This window comes from Grampus griseus, assembly GCF_964374135.1.
Source record: "Grampus griseus genome assembly, chromosome: 7".
Classification (NCBI taxonomy): Eukaryota; Metazoa; Chordata; class Mammalia; order Artiodactyla; family Delphinidae; genus Grampus; species Grampus griseus.
Genome location: NC_139001.1, coordinates 27,989,062 through 28,006,893, shown reverse-complemented (window position 1 = coordinate 28,006,893; position 17,832 = coordinate 27,989,062). Strand labels below are relative to the sequence as shown.

The 17,832-nt window shown below is 42.2% G+C and overlaps 1 protein-coding gene across 1 annotated transcript; it reads right to left on the bottom strand.

Moving 5' to 3' along the window:
- Positions 1-5,872: 5,872 nt before the first annotated feature.
- Positions 5,873-7,700, bottom strand: LOC309824874 (gamma-crystallin B-like; the record flags this gene model as incomplete). Its single annotated transcript, XM_082658147.1, has 2 exons — positions 5,873-6,148; positions 7,581-7,700. 2 exons carry the CDS (start codon positions 7,698-7,700, stop codon positions 5,873-5,875), a joined length of 396 nt encoding a protein of 131 aa, XP_082514273.1.
- Positions 7,701-17,832: the final 10,132 nt, after the last annotated feature.

Below are 17,832 nucleotides of genomic sequence, written 5' to 3'. Positions count from 1 at the left end.
TTTAACTGGCAGCAGCAGGTTGTTCTTGACCAAACTTTGAAAAACACTACTCTGATTTATTCCTTCTTCTTTTCTTTTCCATTCTTTTCCTTGTGTGTGTGTGTGTGTGTGTGTGTGTGTGTGGTGGGTGTGTGTGTGTGTGTGTAGCTGATTTACGGTGTTTTGTTAGTTTCAGGTGTAGCGATTCAGTTATACATATATTTATATCTATTCTTTTTCAGATGCTTTTCCCTTATGGGTTATTGAGTATAGTCCCCTGTGCTATATATGAGGTCCTTGTTGTTTACTATTTTATGTATAGTAATGTGTATATGTTAATCCCAAACTCCTAATTTATCTCCCTGCCCCTCCGCCCTGCCATCCATCTTTACTTTTGTATTCTCACTAACTGGAAAAATGAACTGGCCCGTAAAGTTTACTCAATAAATGTCTGGGGGATATGAACGTTATTCCCTCGTCTGAAATTCATCGTTGTAATAGTCCACGGGACCTCTTTCAAAGGCTCAGCACAACAGGCCTACACACTCGCATCAAAGTTCAGCATTTGCAGCTTTCAATGTGTAGGATGACATAAGCACCCTGCATTTGATCTATTTAATGGGCATTTATAATAGGCGAGATGAGTAAGCAAAAGAGAGAAAACAGAACTGTGCTGTCCCCTAAGCCCTCTGCTCCTTCCTAATTCTAATTGTATGTCTCCTGAGATGCCAAGTTACTGTTACAACAGCAGTGTCCAATTCCGGAGTTTTGCTAGTGTCTGAGGTCCAATCAACTGTCCACCTTACTACCCACATGCTTGCTTCCTAGTACTGATAATTAACGTAGCATTTGTATCATATACGTGCTTGGTTAAATGAGAAGAGGTCATTTGGTTGGCGGCCATGTAGACCAAACTCTCCCAAACAAGGAGACTGGGTAAGGACCCGGAGGTCACCATCATAGCACCAGCCTCTGGTTCTGTTTCTCGGCTTGTCTTTCTCGGCCGTTCATTAACTGACGTGAAGACAGGCAGCAATCATTGACCCACCTCTGCTTAACTCCTATGGCATTCCTCTTGGAACAAATGAATTTTCATTTGTTTTCATTTTCATTAAAAATGTGAAATAAAATTCATATTTTATGGTAAAGCAAGAAAAATATCAACATAAAAATTCTTTTCTGCCCTTTGGCCTCCCCTCTCCCCCCCCGCATTGTGTATCTGCATTATATATCAACCAGACCTCTCCCATCATCAAGAATGCCTGCTCGGGCTTCCCTGGTGGCGCAGTGGTTGGGAGTCTGCCTGCCGATGCAGAGGACACGGGTTCATGCCCCGGTCTGGGGGGATCCCACGTGCCGTGGGGCGGCTGGGCCCCTGAGCCATGGCCGCTGAGCCTGCGCGTCTGGAGCCTGTGCTCCGCAACGGGAGAAGCCACAACAGTGAGAGGCCCGAATACCGCAAAAAAAAAAAAAAAAAAGAATGCCTGCTCAACCATAAACAGCAACATTCTCCTAGCACCAAAAAGGCAACTCCTTAAAAGATAACATTCCCTCTTTTTGGTTTTCCATTTTAAATTTTTATTTATTTATTTATTTATTTATTTTTGGCTGTGTTGGGTCTTTCTTGCTGTGCGCAGGCTTTCTCTAGTTGTGGCGAGCGGTGTCTATTCTTTGTTACAGTGTGCGGGCTTCTCATCGCTGTGGCCTCTCTTGTTGTGGAGCACGGGCTCTAGGCGCACGGGCTTCAGTAGTTGTGGCTTGTGGGCTTCAGTAGTTGTGGCTCGAGGGCTCTAGAGCGTACGCTCATTAGTTGTGGCACACAGGCTTATTTACTCTGCGCCATGTGGGATCTTCCTGGACCAGGGCTTGAACCTGTGTCCCCTGCATTGGCAGGTGGATTCTTAACCACTGTGCCACTAGAGAAGTCCAACACTCCTTCTAGAGCTTGTAAAGGGTCACATGACCCACCACGATGGCGCTTAAATCTGGATTATGTAAACTGTCAATAATATGTCATTTAATGTGCATCCCTGTGTCTCAGAAAACTTATATATACACGGTGTCTTGACTTCTAACAGGCAGAACAGTTATCAGAGCTTCCTGAGGTGCTCTTCCCAGGTTATAATCCTCAAATTTGGCTCGAATAAAATTTTCCAATTCTTTCTTAAATTGACTGATTAATTTTTCGTCAACAAGAACAGTACATCTCAGGACTTCCCTGGTGGTCCAATGGCTAAGACCCCACGCTCCCAATGTCGGGGGCCAGAGCTTGATCCGTCGTCGGGGAACTAGATCCCACATGCATGTTGCAACTAAGAGTTCGTATGCTGCTACAAAGAAGTCTGCATGCTGCAACAAACATCCCACGTGCTGTAACTAAGACCCCGCACAACCCAAAATAAATAAACAAAAATAAAATAAATATTTTAAGAAAACAGAACAAAAACAATACGCTTTCTTGTTTAAGCAACAGGTGGTTGTGATTGTCAGTTTTGTTTTAACAAACCCACAAAGAAGAAAATTTGAACTCCAAATGTCCAGAGGGAATGGAATAAGACACCTGCTTACATCAGGACCTACCCCTTGAAAATGGGGAAGGGAAACTGGAGAGGGAACCCATAGCGAGGAGAACATTTTGAGGGTGTAGCTCAATAGAGTGGGATCTTGAAACTTTTATGGAATAGCTAGCTGCTACTTCAGTTTCTGTGCTTGGTGGAACTTTTGTAAGGTTAGTCCAGAAGACACTGTGGATTCAAAGGGAGAAAAGAGGAAAAAAAGGGAAGAAAAAGCTTTAAAATCTGGACTTATAACAAGCTAGGATATATAGGAAATACTAGCGTGTGTAGGGCATGTAGGATGATACCAGGGTTATCTTGAATTGTTGGTTCATCTTCAGGGGGAGAAGTTTAGTGGGATCCTGTAGGGTATCCCTTCTCTGCTTTCACCTCAGACACTCATCTCTTCAAGGTCCCAGTGTTTAGAGAGAGGATAGAGAGAAGGAGGAAGGGTAGATTAGGAGTTAGTTTGGGCATAATGTCTTCCCCCGGCAACTCCCCACTGTTGACCTTTTCTTTAAATTGGGATTAGTGGGTGGATTGTATTCTCTTTGCCTGTGCCCCAGGAAGGGAAGCAACTTGCAAACTTGATCAATGAGATCCAGGGTCTCTAGTTTTATGTGCCTTCAGTTCAGGTGTTTCACATAATTTCCATGTCTGATGCCTGTGAGTTTATGCCTACTAGGCAAATAATGTAAAACTTGGCACTCCAAGAAGTTTTTGGCTTTCTCATTCATGTTTGCTGTATTATTATTGGCAAACAGAGGATGCTGGCTAATGTCTCCAGGAAGCCAACAGTAGTTTTGGGAATTTAAAGGTTAAAGAACTGAGATTTAGGAACAATTAATATCAAATAATAGAAGAATCTATTTTCCAGGGAAGGAGCCTTTATAAAGAGCCTTACCATGTGCCCCAGTTTGCCTGGAACGGTCCTGCTTCATGCCTCTTGCTCCAGTGTAATCCTTAATAGAACACACTCACTCTCAAAAATGACTCAGGATAAGCAACACATTATATGCTTGTCCTGGTAATAAGCCACTTGGGTGGTGGATATGGAGCCCTTGATGTGTGAGATGGAAGGAGACTCTACAGAGAATGAACAAACATGTGGGTACATCTAAGGACAGAGAAGAGAGGAGCAAGGAAGGGAAAGACAGGCCGCCCAGCAGCAGGTTGGAGCTTGCAGACCAGAGCAGGGTCATCCAATATTAAACTTGATATTGTTGTGCTATTGTGATCTAAACTTGCATCTCTCCCCTCACAACCTCTGTAACAAAGCTGGCTGCACACATTAATGCTTTATGTGAGAAATGGTTCAGGAGTTCAAGGAAAAGGCACTATGTCTCCACTTTGGGTCAGTGTGGATCCACTCAATGACAAGGCAGGAGTTCAGAGTGGAGAGTAACTGGGAAAAGCATAAACAACTCGTCTCCGCATAAACAACTCGTCTCCTCTCCAGAATTCCAAGAAACATTGGGTATATGTGTGTTGGAAGAAGTGGGTACTAAGTCTCCCACCTGCTGTGAGATGAGCTTTGAGCCATTTATTAGAATCTCAAAGGATGGGGTACTTCAGAAGAATTTTGACCTGAAGCTGTCAGCTTCACTGGGGAACTTTACAAGAAACAGTCCTAAGAGCCATATTTAATTATCGCAGGATGTTATTGAGGACGTTGTTTACTCAGTATCTTCTTTACTAGGACCCACAAGAAAATTTTCTTTTAGGTTTCAGTACTGGGAATGGTTAGGCTAGTCTTGAATAATTAATTTATTTGTCTTATGGACTCTGTCAGTCATGGAACTGATCATGTTTCCTTCTATGTCTTGGCTGCTGGATCCAAATCTGGTTCTAACTTCAGCCACCAAAGTGCCTTTATAGCACCCAGTTTGGGCTCAAACTTCACTCCTGGCTCCACCACTTTCTCTCTCTCTCTCTCTCTCGTTTTTCTTCTGACCCAATTTTTTCATTCACCTATTTTTAATTTCTTTAATTTATTATGTTGTAATTTTTTATTAGTGACCTTAATCTATGTTTATTTAAAAAAGAAAACAACTGAATCAAACAAGCAAACTTCTCCAGAAAATTTTCATGCCCTTTTTTTGATTTAGTATTATTTTTCTTTATTATTATTTTTATTTTGGCTGCATTGGGTCTTCATTGCTGCACGCGGGCTTTCCCTAGTTGTGGCCAGCAGGGGCTACTTCTCATTGTGGTGCCCAGGATTCTCATTGCGGTGGCTTCTCTTGTTGCAGAGCACGTTCTCTAGGCGCATGGGCTTCAGTAGTTGCAGCACACAGGCTCAGTAGTTGCATGATGCGAGCCCTAGAGCGTGCAAGTTTCAGTACTTGTGGCATGCGGGCTCTAGAGCTCAGGCTCAATAATTGTGGTGCACAGGTTTAGTTACTCCGTGGCACGTGTGATCTTCTCAGCCCAGGGATTGAACCCTTATCCCCTGCATTGGCAGGAGGATTCTTCACCACTGCACCACCAGGGAAGTCCCTTATTTTTCATATATGGTCACAGTACTTTACTCCCATTAAAATGATGGGAGGCAGGGACTTCCCTGACATTCTAGGAGTTAAGACACCATGCTGCCACTGCAGGGAGTGTGGTTTCGATCCTTGGTAGGGGAACTAAGGCCCACATGCAGCGTGGCCAGAAAAAAAAAAAAAAAAATGATAGGAGGCAGAGTTTTCCTATGTGCATATGGTTTTTGGTAAAAATCCTGAAAATTTTGTACAAAGCACATACAGCAAAGAGACAGTGAATTCTATTGGAAAATCTCATGGAGGTATGAGGTATTGGAAATGGGAGAAAAGGGATGGAGGCTGTCAGAAGGATAAGGAGTGCAGTAGGTGAGAGGACAGGTTCATTTATTTGTTTGTTTATGGAGCTAAAGTAAGAGTCTAGATGAGAATTGCTTTCCTTATCAATTAAGACTTGGACTATATAGGGAAGATGGTGGGGATAACCTGGAGGGGTAACTTGAGGTGTTTCAATAAGTACTTGTTTATTATTGTAACTGTTTATTTATGTAACTTGTTTATTATTGTAACTTGTAAGATTAACCACAAATGGGTTGAGCCCAGTTGAACTGAACTTTGAGCCCACATGGCCTAGCCTTTAAAAGAATGCTGGCAATAATATCCTCTACTCACTTCCCCTTATAAGAGGTTGTTCCCCATCTTGAAAGCATATGTTATCATGTCTGGTCAAGTGCCATTATTGCTTTTGAAGGCCTAATAGATTAAAAGAAAGACAGGACTCTGTTAGTGCCAGAAACACAAGCTAAATCTTTTATTAGATTCTAAAGGAGAAAAGTGGAGAATGAAAATACTTCAATAAAAATCTGTCACCCGTCTTAGAGAACCAGCCTTGGCATTCATCGCCCCCCAGTCAAGATATCTCCTGTACTCCCCTGGCCTCAGGAGGTACTGCCTTCCCCTGTAGTTGGGCAGCTCGTAAAGGACCCAGGAGCCCTCCAGCACATTGAGGGAGTGGATCTCATTGAGGTGGAAGCGGTCCTGAAGAGAGAGACAATCGTCTGTGATCTCTGACATTTGTCCTCTGAAGTCATCTCTCTCATAGATTCTCATTCTGAAAGTGCCGGAGTGCTAGGGTGGCAGACAGAGAAGAAAAAGTAAGTGAACACAAATAGAGAGAAATTAAAGTTCCCTTAGTCCAAGTCTGCTTTCACCACAACCATGTCGCAGAGTTAAGGAGCCTTCCTGGTCCCCAACGCCCACCCGTGAATCTCACGGTGGATGGGCTAAGCTAGGAACAGAACTTAGCAGCTCTTCAACTGCTATGCACCAGTCTCTGTCCTTGGGAATTTAGGTTTGTCTAAAATAAAATTGATCATTTTAGTGCTTCTTATTGGAGAACGTCCCTCTCAAAGGAGAAAAGTGAGCATCATTGGAAAGTGAAGCCTCATTTGATATATTACCCTTGTTATAAAGGAATCAACGTTTAGCTATTTTCTGTAGGACTAATGTTTTGGTTTTCATGCATACTATGGATTATTAAGCCCTTGCAAAAAAGTAAGATGACACATCTTCCCTACCTCCGTTTTCATAACTTCATTTTCAGTTCAAATTTCCACCTATGTGACTCTTAAGCTTCCTTTCTGGCCTCCTACCCTTCACTTCCTCATTCCCTCAGCAGCAGGAATGGTCTTCTTGCAGCTCTGTTTGGATGACACCATATCTCATGCTCCCGCACTTCTACACATTCTTCTAAGAACTCTGCCATCACTCTCTAGGAAAGACTGAATCTCAAACTGTAGTTTTGGATGTGGCCTTTCCTCTAATTTCTACCTCTAGGTGTGCTAATAGGTACTGCCTACAAAATCAGAATAGAAGCCAGGGTGCCTGTCTTCTCTAGGAGGATAATCAATTAGAAAGGTAAGCCAAAGCAAGCAAAAGTATTTTTATCAATTAAACAGAACCAGATTGTATTTATAAGTTGTGATATATTGGATTTCTGATATGGCTTGCAATGACCACTTTAAGAAATTATATGTTGGAGTGGGAGTTTAGGGTTAGCAGAGGCAAACTGTTATATATAGGATGGATAAACAACAAGGTCCTACTGTACAGACCAGAGAACCATATTCAGTGTCTGGTGAAAAACCATAATGGAAAAGAATATAAAAAAAACAATGTCTGTATGTATGACTGAATCACTTTGCTGTACAGCAGACATTAACAGAACATTGTAACTCAACTATACTTCAATACAAAAAAAGGAAATTATATCTCGAACAGATAACTTCAGTCTCTTCTATGTTCTGCTTTTTGTTAATGAGTCTTTTCATTTTTGATTCCATTTAAAACATGAAAAACTGGGAATATGTGATTTTAAAAAAAACACCAGAGTTCATGAAGAATGGCTTGCTATCTGGGACACCCTTCTAGAATGGACTGCATGCACTGGGCTCACTCCCCCTTTCTGCTCTCCAGTTGGAACCGTTGGTTGAAGGATGACAGTTTTTAATGGCTTAGATTTCCAAAGAGAGGAAGGCAAAGACAGAGCCACACTCACAGTGGGGATGAGGCGGCAGGAGCGGACGGAGTCATTGAAGCCCATCCACTGCTGGTAGTCGGGGTAGTCGCCGCGCCGCAGGAAGTACTGGTGGCCCTGGTAGTTGGGGCGCTCATAGAGCATCCAGCAGCCGCTGTCCACCCGGATGGAGTTGCAGCGGCTGACGTAGGGCTGCAGGTTGGGGCAGTCGCTGCTGCACTCGTAGCAGCGGCCCTGGAAGCCCCGGTCCTCGTAGAAGGTGATCTGCAAAATGGAAGATGTGGAAGCATGAAGCGATTTGCAGCCCCGCTGAAGATGCCGCGACCCGGCAAAGGTTGAGCATCAGGTACCCAGCACTTACCTTTCCCATTCTGGAGAGAGGAAGCAGGAGGTGTTCGCTGGATGTTGTGTGCGACTAGGGGGAGGGCCGCTGTATAAATAGCAGCCCTGACTGCTGCCTCCGCAGGAAATCACACAAAAGGAGCCCATTTCGGTGAGTAAGGGGATTTGCAAGCTCTCCGCCCTCCCTCCCCCTGGTCACTGCGGTTAGCTGAATGTTTACTCTTATTCTTTCTGGTAGGTTCGGGTTGTTCTAATTCACAAAAGCTGTTGTTGCCACCAAAATGAAAAGTCTTTAACGTAGAAGGATGAGCGGAATTCTATCCCCATGCTTTTATTTTATAGCCTAGTCTGCTTAATTGACTCCTTAAAGGTAATTAAACTAAACCATGTGTTCTGCTCAGGGACTGGTGTTTAAAAACAAAACAGAACAAAAATACTTCTTGAAAACCAGAATTTAAATAATAAGAAATCTTAAGGAAGAGGGAATCAAGTAATCTGTGAAAATGCTTTGAAAAGCATAAAGCGTAATTCAAATTCAAGATTCTGTGATTGAAAGCAGATTGTTGTGGCCTTCCTTTCTCACATCTCCCTTGGAGCCTACATCCTTCCTTCTGCTGGCGGCTGCCCAGAGACTTGCTCGCTCTTTGGGGTCCCTGGCCTCCTTCAAATGTCCTAAGATCTATCTTTTCTCTTCACCCTGATAAACTCTTGTTCACTTGGTAAGGGTGATTTGAGTTAGTGTAAGGAGTAATGTAGAAACCCTCAAGGTACAACACCCTCTACTTCCTCAGACTTTTGAGATGCTAGACAGCACCAGACAACAGAGCATCTTGATACCAGGCCAGACAACAGGGTATCTTTTTTTTTTTTTTTTTTTTTTTTTTTGCGGTGTGTGGGCCTCTCACTGTTGTGGCCTCTCCCGTTGCAGAGCACAGGCTCCGGACGCGCAGGCTCAGTGGCCATGGCTCACGGGCCTAGCCGCTCCGCGGCATGTGGGATCTTCCTAGACTGGGGCACGAACCCGTGTCCCCTGCATCGACAGGCGGACTCTCAACCACTGCGCCACCAGGGAAGCCCCAACAGGGTATCTTGATAGTATGGATTTCACAGTGTGATATGGGGACCTCTAAGGTCCCCAAGACACTTTCAAGGGGTTCATATGGTCAGAACAGTTTTCATAACAATACCAAGATGTTATTTGCCCTTTTCACTCTTATTCCTTCACAAGTGTACAGTGGAGTTTTTCCAGAGGCTATATGACATTAAAGAGATTTGGTAAAATGTAAAGCAATTGCAGTCTTTTCATTGTTTTTGCTTTGGAAAGTATGGTTATTATTCATAAAATATGTTATTTATGTTAACATGTAATAGGTTTACTAAGGCTCTTCCTATAAAAAGTGAGTAGGAGTCCCTCTATTGGAATAGAACCAACACAGTATCCAGCAGATACCCAGGCCCTGACATGACCCTCCATGGGACGATAAAGAGTATAGGTGGCTACAGGCTGGCCCCAGTCTATTTCATAGCCTATGTCATATGACATTGTAGAATTCATCCTGACCTCTTGCAAAACTGGTGGCAGCACTAACAGAGCCCTGAGGCAAACAATTATATTAACACATTTTAGGGATCAAATAAAATACTAGAAATAGAGCAGGCCGTCCCTCGGTATCCGTGGGATTGCTTCCAGAACTCCTGTGGATACCAAAATCTGCAGATGCTCAAGTCCCTTATACAAAATGGAGTAGTATTTGCATATAACCTACACAATCTTCCCATATACTTTAAATCATCTCTAGATTACTTATAATACCTACTACAATGTAAATGCTGTGTAAGTAGTTGTGAATACAGTGTAAATGATATGTAAATAGTTGCCACCCTCTAGGTGGTCACAAAGCACTGAGCTGATCTCCCTGTGCTATGCTGCTGCTTCCCACAAGCTATGTATTTTACATTTGGTAGTGTGTATATGTCCATGCCACTCTCTCACTTCGTCCCAGCTTACCCTTCCCCCTCCCCGTGTCCTCAAGTCATTCTCTATGTTTGCGTCTTTATTCCCGTCCTGCTCCTAGGTTCTTCAGAACCTTTTTTTTTTTCCAGATTCCATATATATGTGTTAGCATACGTATTTGTTTTTCTCCTTCTGACTTACTTCACTCTTTACGACAGACTCTAGGTCCATCCACCTCACTACAAATAACTCAATTTCGTTTCTTTTTATGGCTGAGTAATATTCCATTGTATATATGTGCCACATCTTCTTTATCCATTCATCTGTCGATGGACACTTAGGTTGCTTCCATGTCCTACCTATTGTAAATAGTGCTGCAATGAACATTGTGGTACATGACTCTTTTGGAATTATGGTTTTCTCAGGGTATGTACCCAGTAGTGGGATTGCTGGGTCGTATGGTAGTTCTATGTTTAGTTTTTTAAGGAACCTCCATACTGTTCTCCAGATTGGCTGTATCAATTTACATTCTCACCAACAGTGCAAGAGGGTTCCCTTTTCTCTACACCCTCTCCAACATTTACTGTTTGTAGATTTTTTTTTTTTTTTTTTTTTTTGCTGTACGTGGGCCTCTCACTGTTGTGGCCTCTCCCATTGCGGAGCACAGGCTCCGGACGCGCAGGCTCAGCGGCCATGGCTCACAGGCCCAGCCGCTCCGCGGCATGTGGGATCTTCCCGTACCGGGGCATGAACCCGTGTCCCCTGCATCGGCAGGCGGACTCTCAACCACTGCGCCACCAGGGAAGCCCTGTTTGTAGATATTTTGATGATGGCCATTTTGACCGGTGTGAGGTGATACCTCATTGTAGTTTTGATTTGCATTTCTCTAATGATTAGTGATGTTGAGCATTCTTTCATGTGTTTGTTGGCAATCTGTATATCTTCTTCGGAGAAATGTCGATTTAGGTCTTCTGCCCATTTTTGGACTGGGTTGTTTGTTTTTTTGATATTGAGGTGCATGAGCTGCTTGTATACTTTGGAGTTAATCCTTTGTCAGTTGCTTCATTTGCAAATATTTTCTCCCATTCTGAGGGTTGCCTTTTCGTCTTGTTTGTGGTTTCCTTTGCTGTGCAAAAGCTTTGAAGTTTCATTAGGTCCCATTTGTTTATTTTTGGTTTTATTTCCATTTCTCTAGGAGGTGGGTCAAAAAGGATCTTGCTGTGATTTATGTCATAGAGTGTTCTGTCTATGTTTTCCTCTAAGAGTTTGATAGTGTCTGGCCTTACATTTAGGTCTGTAATCCATTTTGAGTTTATTTTTTGTGTATGGTGTTAGGGAGTGTTCTAATTTCATTCGTTTATATGTAGCTGTCCAGTTTTCCCAGCCTGGTTTAGTGTCTTCAACAAGGTAATAACCTTAAGGGTAAGGGCCATGTCACGCTTCTCTATCCCCCATGATTATTTACTAATTAATTATATGGATAGAGTCCTGGAAACAAGAAAAACAGTTAAGCAAGTGATGCCCATTTTATTGCAAATGATTCTGATTTTATTTTGGAGAACAATAACTCACCCACATGAGGTCACCTATGTGGATGTTCAGAGACACAGCCATCATTCTCTCCCACTCAGTCCTCTACCACGTCCCCTGGTTCTGATAGCCTCCACTCCTGTCTGGTCCTTGGTGACCTGGGAAAACTTGAAGGGAGGTAAAAATGGCCCAGAAATTGGGCAGGCTGGTGTAGGCTGGCAGCAGGGAGGCCTTCCTGAGGGGAGGGGAGGTGTTAGAGCACCACTAGAGCTCTCCCGTGAAGGTCTCAGAACTTACCTTTAACTGCTAAAGGAGAGATGGCCTGAGAAAGAGAACAAAAATGAAAGAAAAGGTGATGAGCAACATTTTTGTGAAGAAAAATAATGAGATCCCCAGTCACTTCCTTGCATTTTAGAAGATGGATGGGTCAATGGAATAAGACATTGGGTCCCGGATGCTGCAAGACATGCTTTGTTCTGTCTCTTTGTAGTATCAGCCAACACCCCAGTCTAAAATATGTGGGAGATTAAGGGACTGAGCCAATGAGCCTTTTAGCACAAATATTTGAATACCAAGTTTAAAGTTACATACAAGTTTTTTCTTTTTCCTTTAAAAAGAAGTGCAAAACTTGTTTTAAAAAAGACAGGTCTCATTTAAATTTTAAAAAATTAAAAAAAAAATTAAAAACCATTTAAAGTTCTTTAGGAACTCATGGTTAAACAAACTCGTATATCAAAATACATAGACTTGCATGTCAAAATATTTGAATGGATCTGATATAACCCTGGTTTCTTCCAAAAAAAAATAGTTCATTTAAGAGCCATTAAGGGACTTCCCTGGTGGTCCATTGGTAAAGAATCCGCCTTACAGTGCAGGGGACGTGGGTTTGATCCCTGGTCAGGGAACTAAGGTCCCACATGCCGCGGGGCAACAAAGCCCACGTGCCACAACTACTGAGCTTGTGTGCCTCAACTAGAGAGCTCATGTGCCACAGCTACAGAGCCCATGTGCCCTGGAGCCTGTGTGCCACAACTAGAGAGAGAAAAACCCACAACTAGAGAGAAGCCCGCGTGCTGCAACGAACAGCTCTCTCGCCTCAACTAAGACCCAACAGAGCCAAAAATAAATAAATCTTTAAAAAAAAAAAAGAGCCATTAAAGTTACCTGGGGCCTGTTAGAAGGCTCTGTGGAAATAGTTCATTACCCTCCCTGCCTCCCTTCCCCCATGCCAATGTTTTAGTTTGTCAGCTGGGTTTTCCTGAAGCGTTTGCAGACTTCTTTCTCTGGTAACCACTTATGTGTCTCCCAGATGAAACCTCTTGAGTTCATCAGCACATCATTGACATGACCCTGCTGAAGGAAGCCACATCTGCTCTCACTTAAGTAGGTAGGATTGAACCTGTAGCAAACTTTACAGCACTCACTTGGCTCATGATGATGGAAATAATAATAGTTAATAATGACAGCCTACTGTATGAAGAGTGTTTAGTGTGTTCTAGACATTGTACCAGGAATCTTATATAGAGTACGTCATGTAGCTAACACAGCACAATTATTATCAGTACTTCCCCAAATATTTGAGAGATCCAGGGCAAGAGCATAAATAGAGGCCCCCTCTACCACCCCATGGACCGCCCTCCTCACTTCTCACTCCCTCACATGTCCAAGCTCCACCCCCGCATCCCGACCATGCCCCCAAACAGCTGCCCTTTGAGTACCAGTGTCCTTGGGTGGGTGAGTGAAGACTCTCTCTTAGATTTTGGAAGCAAGAGTGTAAATGGAGGAAATTCTGGAGCTCCAGGTATAAGGAGTGTGGTCTAGAAGACGTGTGGGCATGTCCCTGTTGTTCCACACATTCCTGTCCTGTGGGGAAGATTGTATCTGGAGGAGGCCAGAGGAGGCTCTCTGAACACCCATTCCAAGCCAGGGTCCCCAGCTGACCAAGTCTAATCACGTACTGATCACTATGAGAAACAAATTCAAAAAGGTACACACAGCTAGTAAGTAGAGGCACTGGGAACTGAACTCAGGTCTGTCAGCCTTGAAGGCCTAAACTGATTGTTTCTGCATATAACAATGACTTGTTTTAGAGGTTATGTTTCCAGATATGCATAGCTTATATTCTCCCTAATTATACACTTCTCATAGTAGGTTCAATGTCGTTCTTTTTTTTTTTTTTACCTTGCAAAGGGCCTAGCACCAAAGTAGCCTGTTCTCCCTACCAACCTTGAAAATATTTGGCTTTAACAGGAATTCTGGTAAATTCTAGTGAATTCTTCAATTGACTGATTGCTGCCAGGCTGATTTCTTCAGCCTGGCTCTAGGATCTCAGCATTAACTGACTGCAAAGGGTTCCTAAATCCCTGTGTCACTGATTTATATGTAGCCTTCTAAGACAGCAGTAATGGGTGACTATTAAAAGGACATTGAGGATTTTCACATTTCCTTGAATTAGAGAATTTTTTTTAGAAAATAGCTAATTTACTTTGCCCCTCTCCCTTTTTTATGAAGTCCATATATATAGCATAACAAGGTAAAACTGATGGAGGGATGACTGCTGCTTATTGAGCTTCTTTACAGGAGGCATCTCATTTATTCCTCATAAGAACATGCAAGTGGGAAAACTGAGGCTTAGGGAGCATAAGTAACTTGCTCAAGGTCACACAGCCATTAGGTGGCCAAGCCAGAAACCATGTCCATGGACCTCAAGGCCTACGTTGGTAACCATTGAGATGCTCTACGTTGAAACCTAATACAGTCTTAAAGAATCAGAGCTGGAAGGAAACATGGAGCTCCTCTTGTCCACACCCCTTATTTTATAGAGAAGAAAACTTGTGGCACACCGAGCTTTCTTAGATAAAAGGCTGTTCTCTAAACCCTTAAGTTCACTAGATTAAAGCAAAACAAAACAAAACCTCAGTTTAAAATTGTTTTCAGTGAGACATCTCACCTGGGTTTTACTTTTTTTTAAAAAAAAGCAGAGCTCATATTTCATTAGTCACCCAACAAAGGACAACACACCATGGTTTACCATGGTTTAACTAAGCTAGCGGCAAAACAAATCTTTCTGTATATTTGGTATTGGTAAGAGCCACAGCAGTTTAGTAATATGTGTATCTTCATATTTATAATTTATACCATATGTTCCTTCAGCAAGAAGGAATCTTATTCTAAAAGATGATTTATTACTTAAGGTTCTGTGCCGGGCATTATTATTTTTAAACAGCTTTGTTGAGATATAATTTACATACCATATAGTTTACCCATTTAAAGTGTATAATTCAGTGGTTTTAGTATATTCACAGTTATGTGCAACCATCACCACAGTGAATTTTAGAGCATGCTCATCCCACAGTGAGAAGTCCTGTACCCTTTAGTTTTCATTCCTTTATCCACCCATCCCCCATACTTAAGCAACCCATGAATCCACTTACTGTCTCTAGATTTGCCTATTCAGGTTATTTCATATAAATGAATCCTATAATATGTGGTCTTATGTGACTGGCTTCTTTCACTTAGCCTAATGTTTTCAAGGTTCATCCATGTTGTAGCATGTATCAGTACATCATTCCTTTCTATGGCCAAATAATATTCCATTGTTTGGATATATCACATTTCATTTGTCCAATCATCCACTGATAGACATTTGGGTTGTTTTCACCTTCTGGCTACCGTGGATAGTGCTGCTATGAACATTCATGTATACTTTTTTTAAAAATATATTTATTTATTTATTGGCTGCTTTGGGTTTTCATTGCTGGGCGCGGGCTTTCTCTAGTTGCAGCGAGCAGGGGCTAATCTTCGTTGCAGTGCGCACGCTTCTCGTTGTGGTGGCTTCTCTTGTTGCAGAGCATGAGCTCGAGGCACGCGGGCTTCAGTAGTTGTGGCACACGGACTCAGTAGTTGTGGCTCGTCGGCTCTAGAGTGCAGGCTCAGTAGTGGTGGCGCACGGGCTTAGTTGCTCCACGGCAAGTGGGATCTTCCTGAATCAGGGCTTGAACCCGTGTCCCCTGCATTGGCAGACAGATTCTTAACCATTGCACCACCAGGGAAGTCCCATGTATACGTTTTTGTTTGAACACCCATTTTCAATTCTTTGGAGTATAAACATCAGAGTGGAATTGCTGAATCATATAACTCTATTTAACTATTTGAGGAAATACCAAACCGTTTTCCACGGTGGCTGCAACATTTTCCATTCCCACCAGCTATTTATGAGAGTTCCAATCTCTCCACGTCCTTACTGACATTTGTTATTTTCTGGTTTTTTTCCCCTAAAATTATTATAACCATCCTAGTGGGTATTAAGTGCTACCCTACTGTGGTTTGATTTGAATTTCCCTAATGACTAACAATGCTGAACATCTTCAGTAGCTTCTTGGCTATTTGTATATCTTCTTCATAAAGATGTATATTCAAATCCTTTGCCCATTTTTAAATTATGTTGTTTATCTTTCTGTTGTTGTTTTAAGAGTTTTTATATATTCTGGATACTAGACTCTTACCAGATAAAAAGTTTGTAAATATTTTCTCCCATTCAGTGGGCTGTCTTTTCACTTTCTTGATAGTATCCTTTGATTCATAAAAGGTTTTAATTTTGATGAAGTCCAATTTATTTTTTTATTGTTTTTGCTTGTGCTTTTGGTCATATTTAAGATATCATTGCCTAATAAAAGATCACAGAGATGGGGCTTCCCTGGTGGAGCAGTGGTTGAGAGTCTGCTTGCTGATGCAGGGGACGTGGGTTTGTGCCCCGGTCCGGGAAGATCCCACATGCCGCGGAGTGGCTGGGCCTGTGAGCCATGGCCGATGGGCCTGCGCATCCGGAGCCTGTGCTCCGCAATGGGAGAGGCCACAACGGTGAGAGGCCCGCATACCGCCAAAAGAAAAAAAGAAAAAGATGTATGTCTCTGTTTTCTTCTAAGAGTTTTATAGTTTGAGTTCTTTGATTTATTTTGAGTTAATTTTTATATGTGGTATGAAATGGAGGTCTAACTTTATTCTTTTGCATTTGGATATCCAGTAGTCCCAGCACCATTTGTTGAAAAGCTATTCTTTCCCCATTGAATGGTCTTAGCACCCTTGGCAAAAATCAGTTGAGCATAGACATATGGGTTTATTTCTAGACCCTCAAGTCTATTCCATTCATCTCTATGTCTACCCTGTGCCAGTACCCTGCTGTCTTGATTACTGTTGCTTTGTTGTAAGTTTTGAAATTAGGAAGTGTGAGTACTCCTACTCTGTTCTTTTTTCAAGAATGTTTCGGCTATTCTGGGTCCCTTGCAATTCCATATGAATTTTAAAATTAGCTTCTCAATTTCTATAAAGAAGTTAACTGGGACAGAGCACTATTTTTGCTTATGTAAATTTGTGAAAAGAATTAGCATTCTGGGAGAGCAGCTCTACTCTAGTGGAAAGAAATGTCAGAGGTATGCAGGATAATAAATATTCTTACTTCACTCTGCATAGTTGAGTCTTCCATAATTGAATCTTGATAAAAGTTCATACTGGAGTCCAAAATAAAGATGATTATACTGTACTGTTGAATTTGAGGAAACCCTGAGAATACATTAATTTCTTACATTTATATTTGTACAAACATTTAAAGATAACAAAGTGTGTTCACAATCTTTCCCCAGCTTTTCATCATAGTTATCCTGGAAATTAGTGAGACAGGAATTTATTATTGCCTGTAGTTTTCAATAAGGCAATTTAGGCACAGTGAATAAGAAATGACTTGCTCGAAGAGATAAGCTAGGAAGTGGAGTAACCAACCGTCCTAGTTTACCTGAGACTGAGGGGCATTTTATTAGTAAGTAGCAGAGGCAGGATAACAACTCAGGCCCTTTAACTCTTTTTTTAAAAAATTAATTAATTAATTAATTAATTAATTTTTGGCTGAGTTGGGTCTTTGTTGCTGTGCACGGGCTTTCTCTGGTTGCGACGAGCCCCGGGTCCTTTAACTCTTAATTTAACACTTCTCCTCCCAGATGACCTCATCATGTGTACTTGACCTTCTCTACTTCGGGAATTCCGCTTAAAACTTCTCTTTTCACTCAGCTTTTCTTGACTAATCTTATCTGAAACTTCAGCTGCCCTAACCTCTCCAGCAATCCTTTGTCTTTGGTATCCCAACCACAACTGGTTCTATATTTTCTCCTGTATATGGGTTTCATAGTTTTTCATTATGTTTCTTTCCTCTCTCCCTCAGATCGTGGGGTCATAGAGGCAGACAGTGTTTCTCCCTCCTTCCCATGACATGAGTGGGGACTTCATAATTACTGCTGCCTGACCAGCAGGAAGTAAGTAGACATTCAAGACACTTGACCTTCAGGGTCAGATAAGTTGCCAAGGGTCACCATTTATTAAAATTCAGTTATCATTTAAGATGAACAAGAATCACTTAGTGCCAGGAACACAATCTGTATATTTAGTGCAACTCTATGTGGA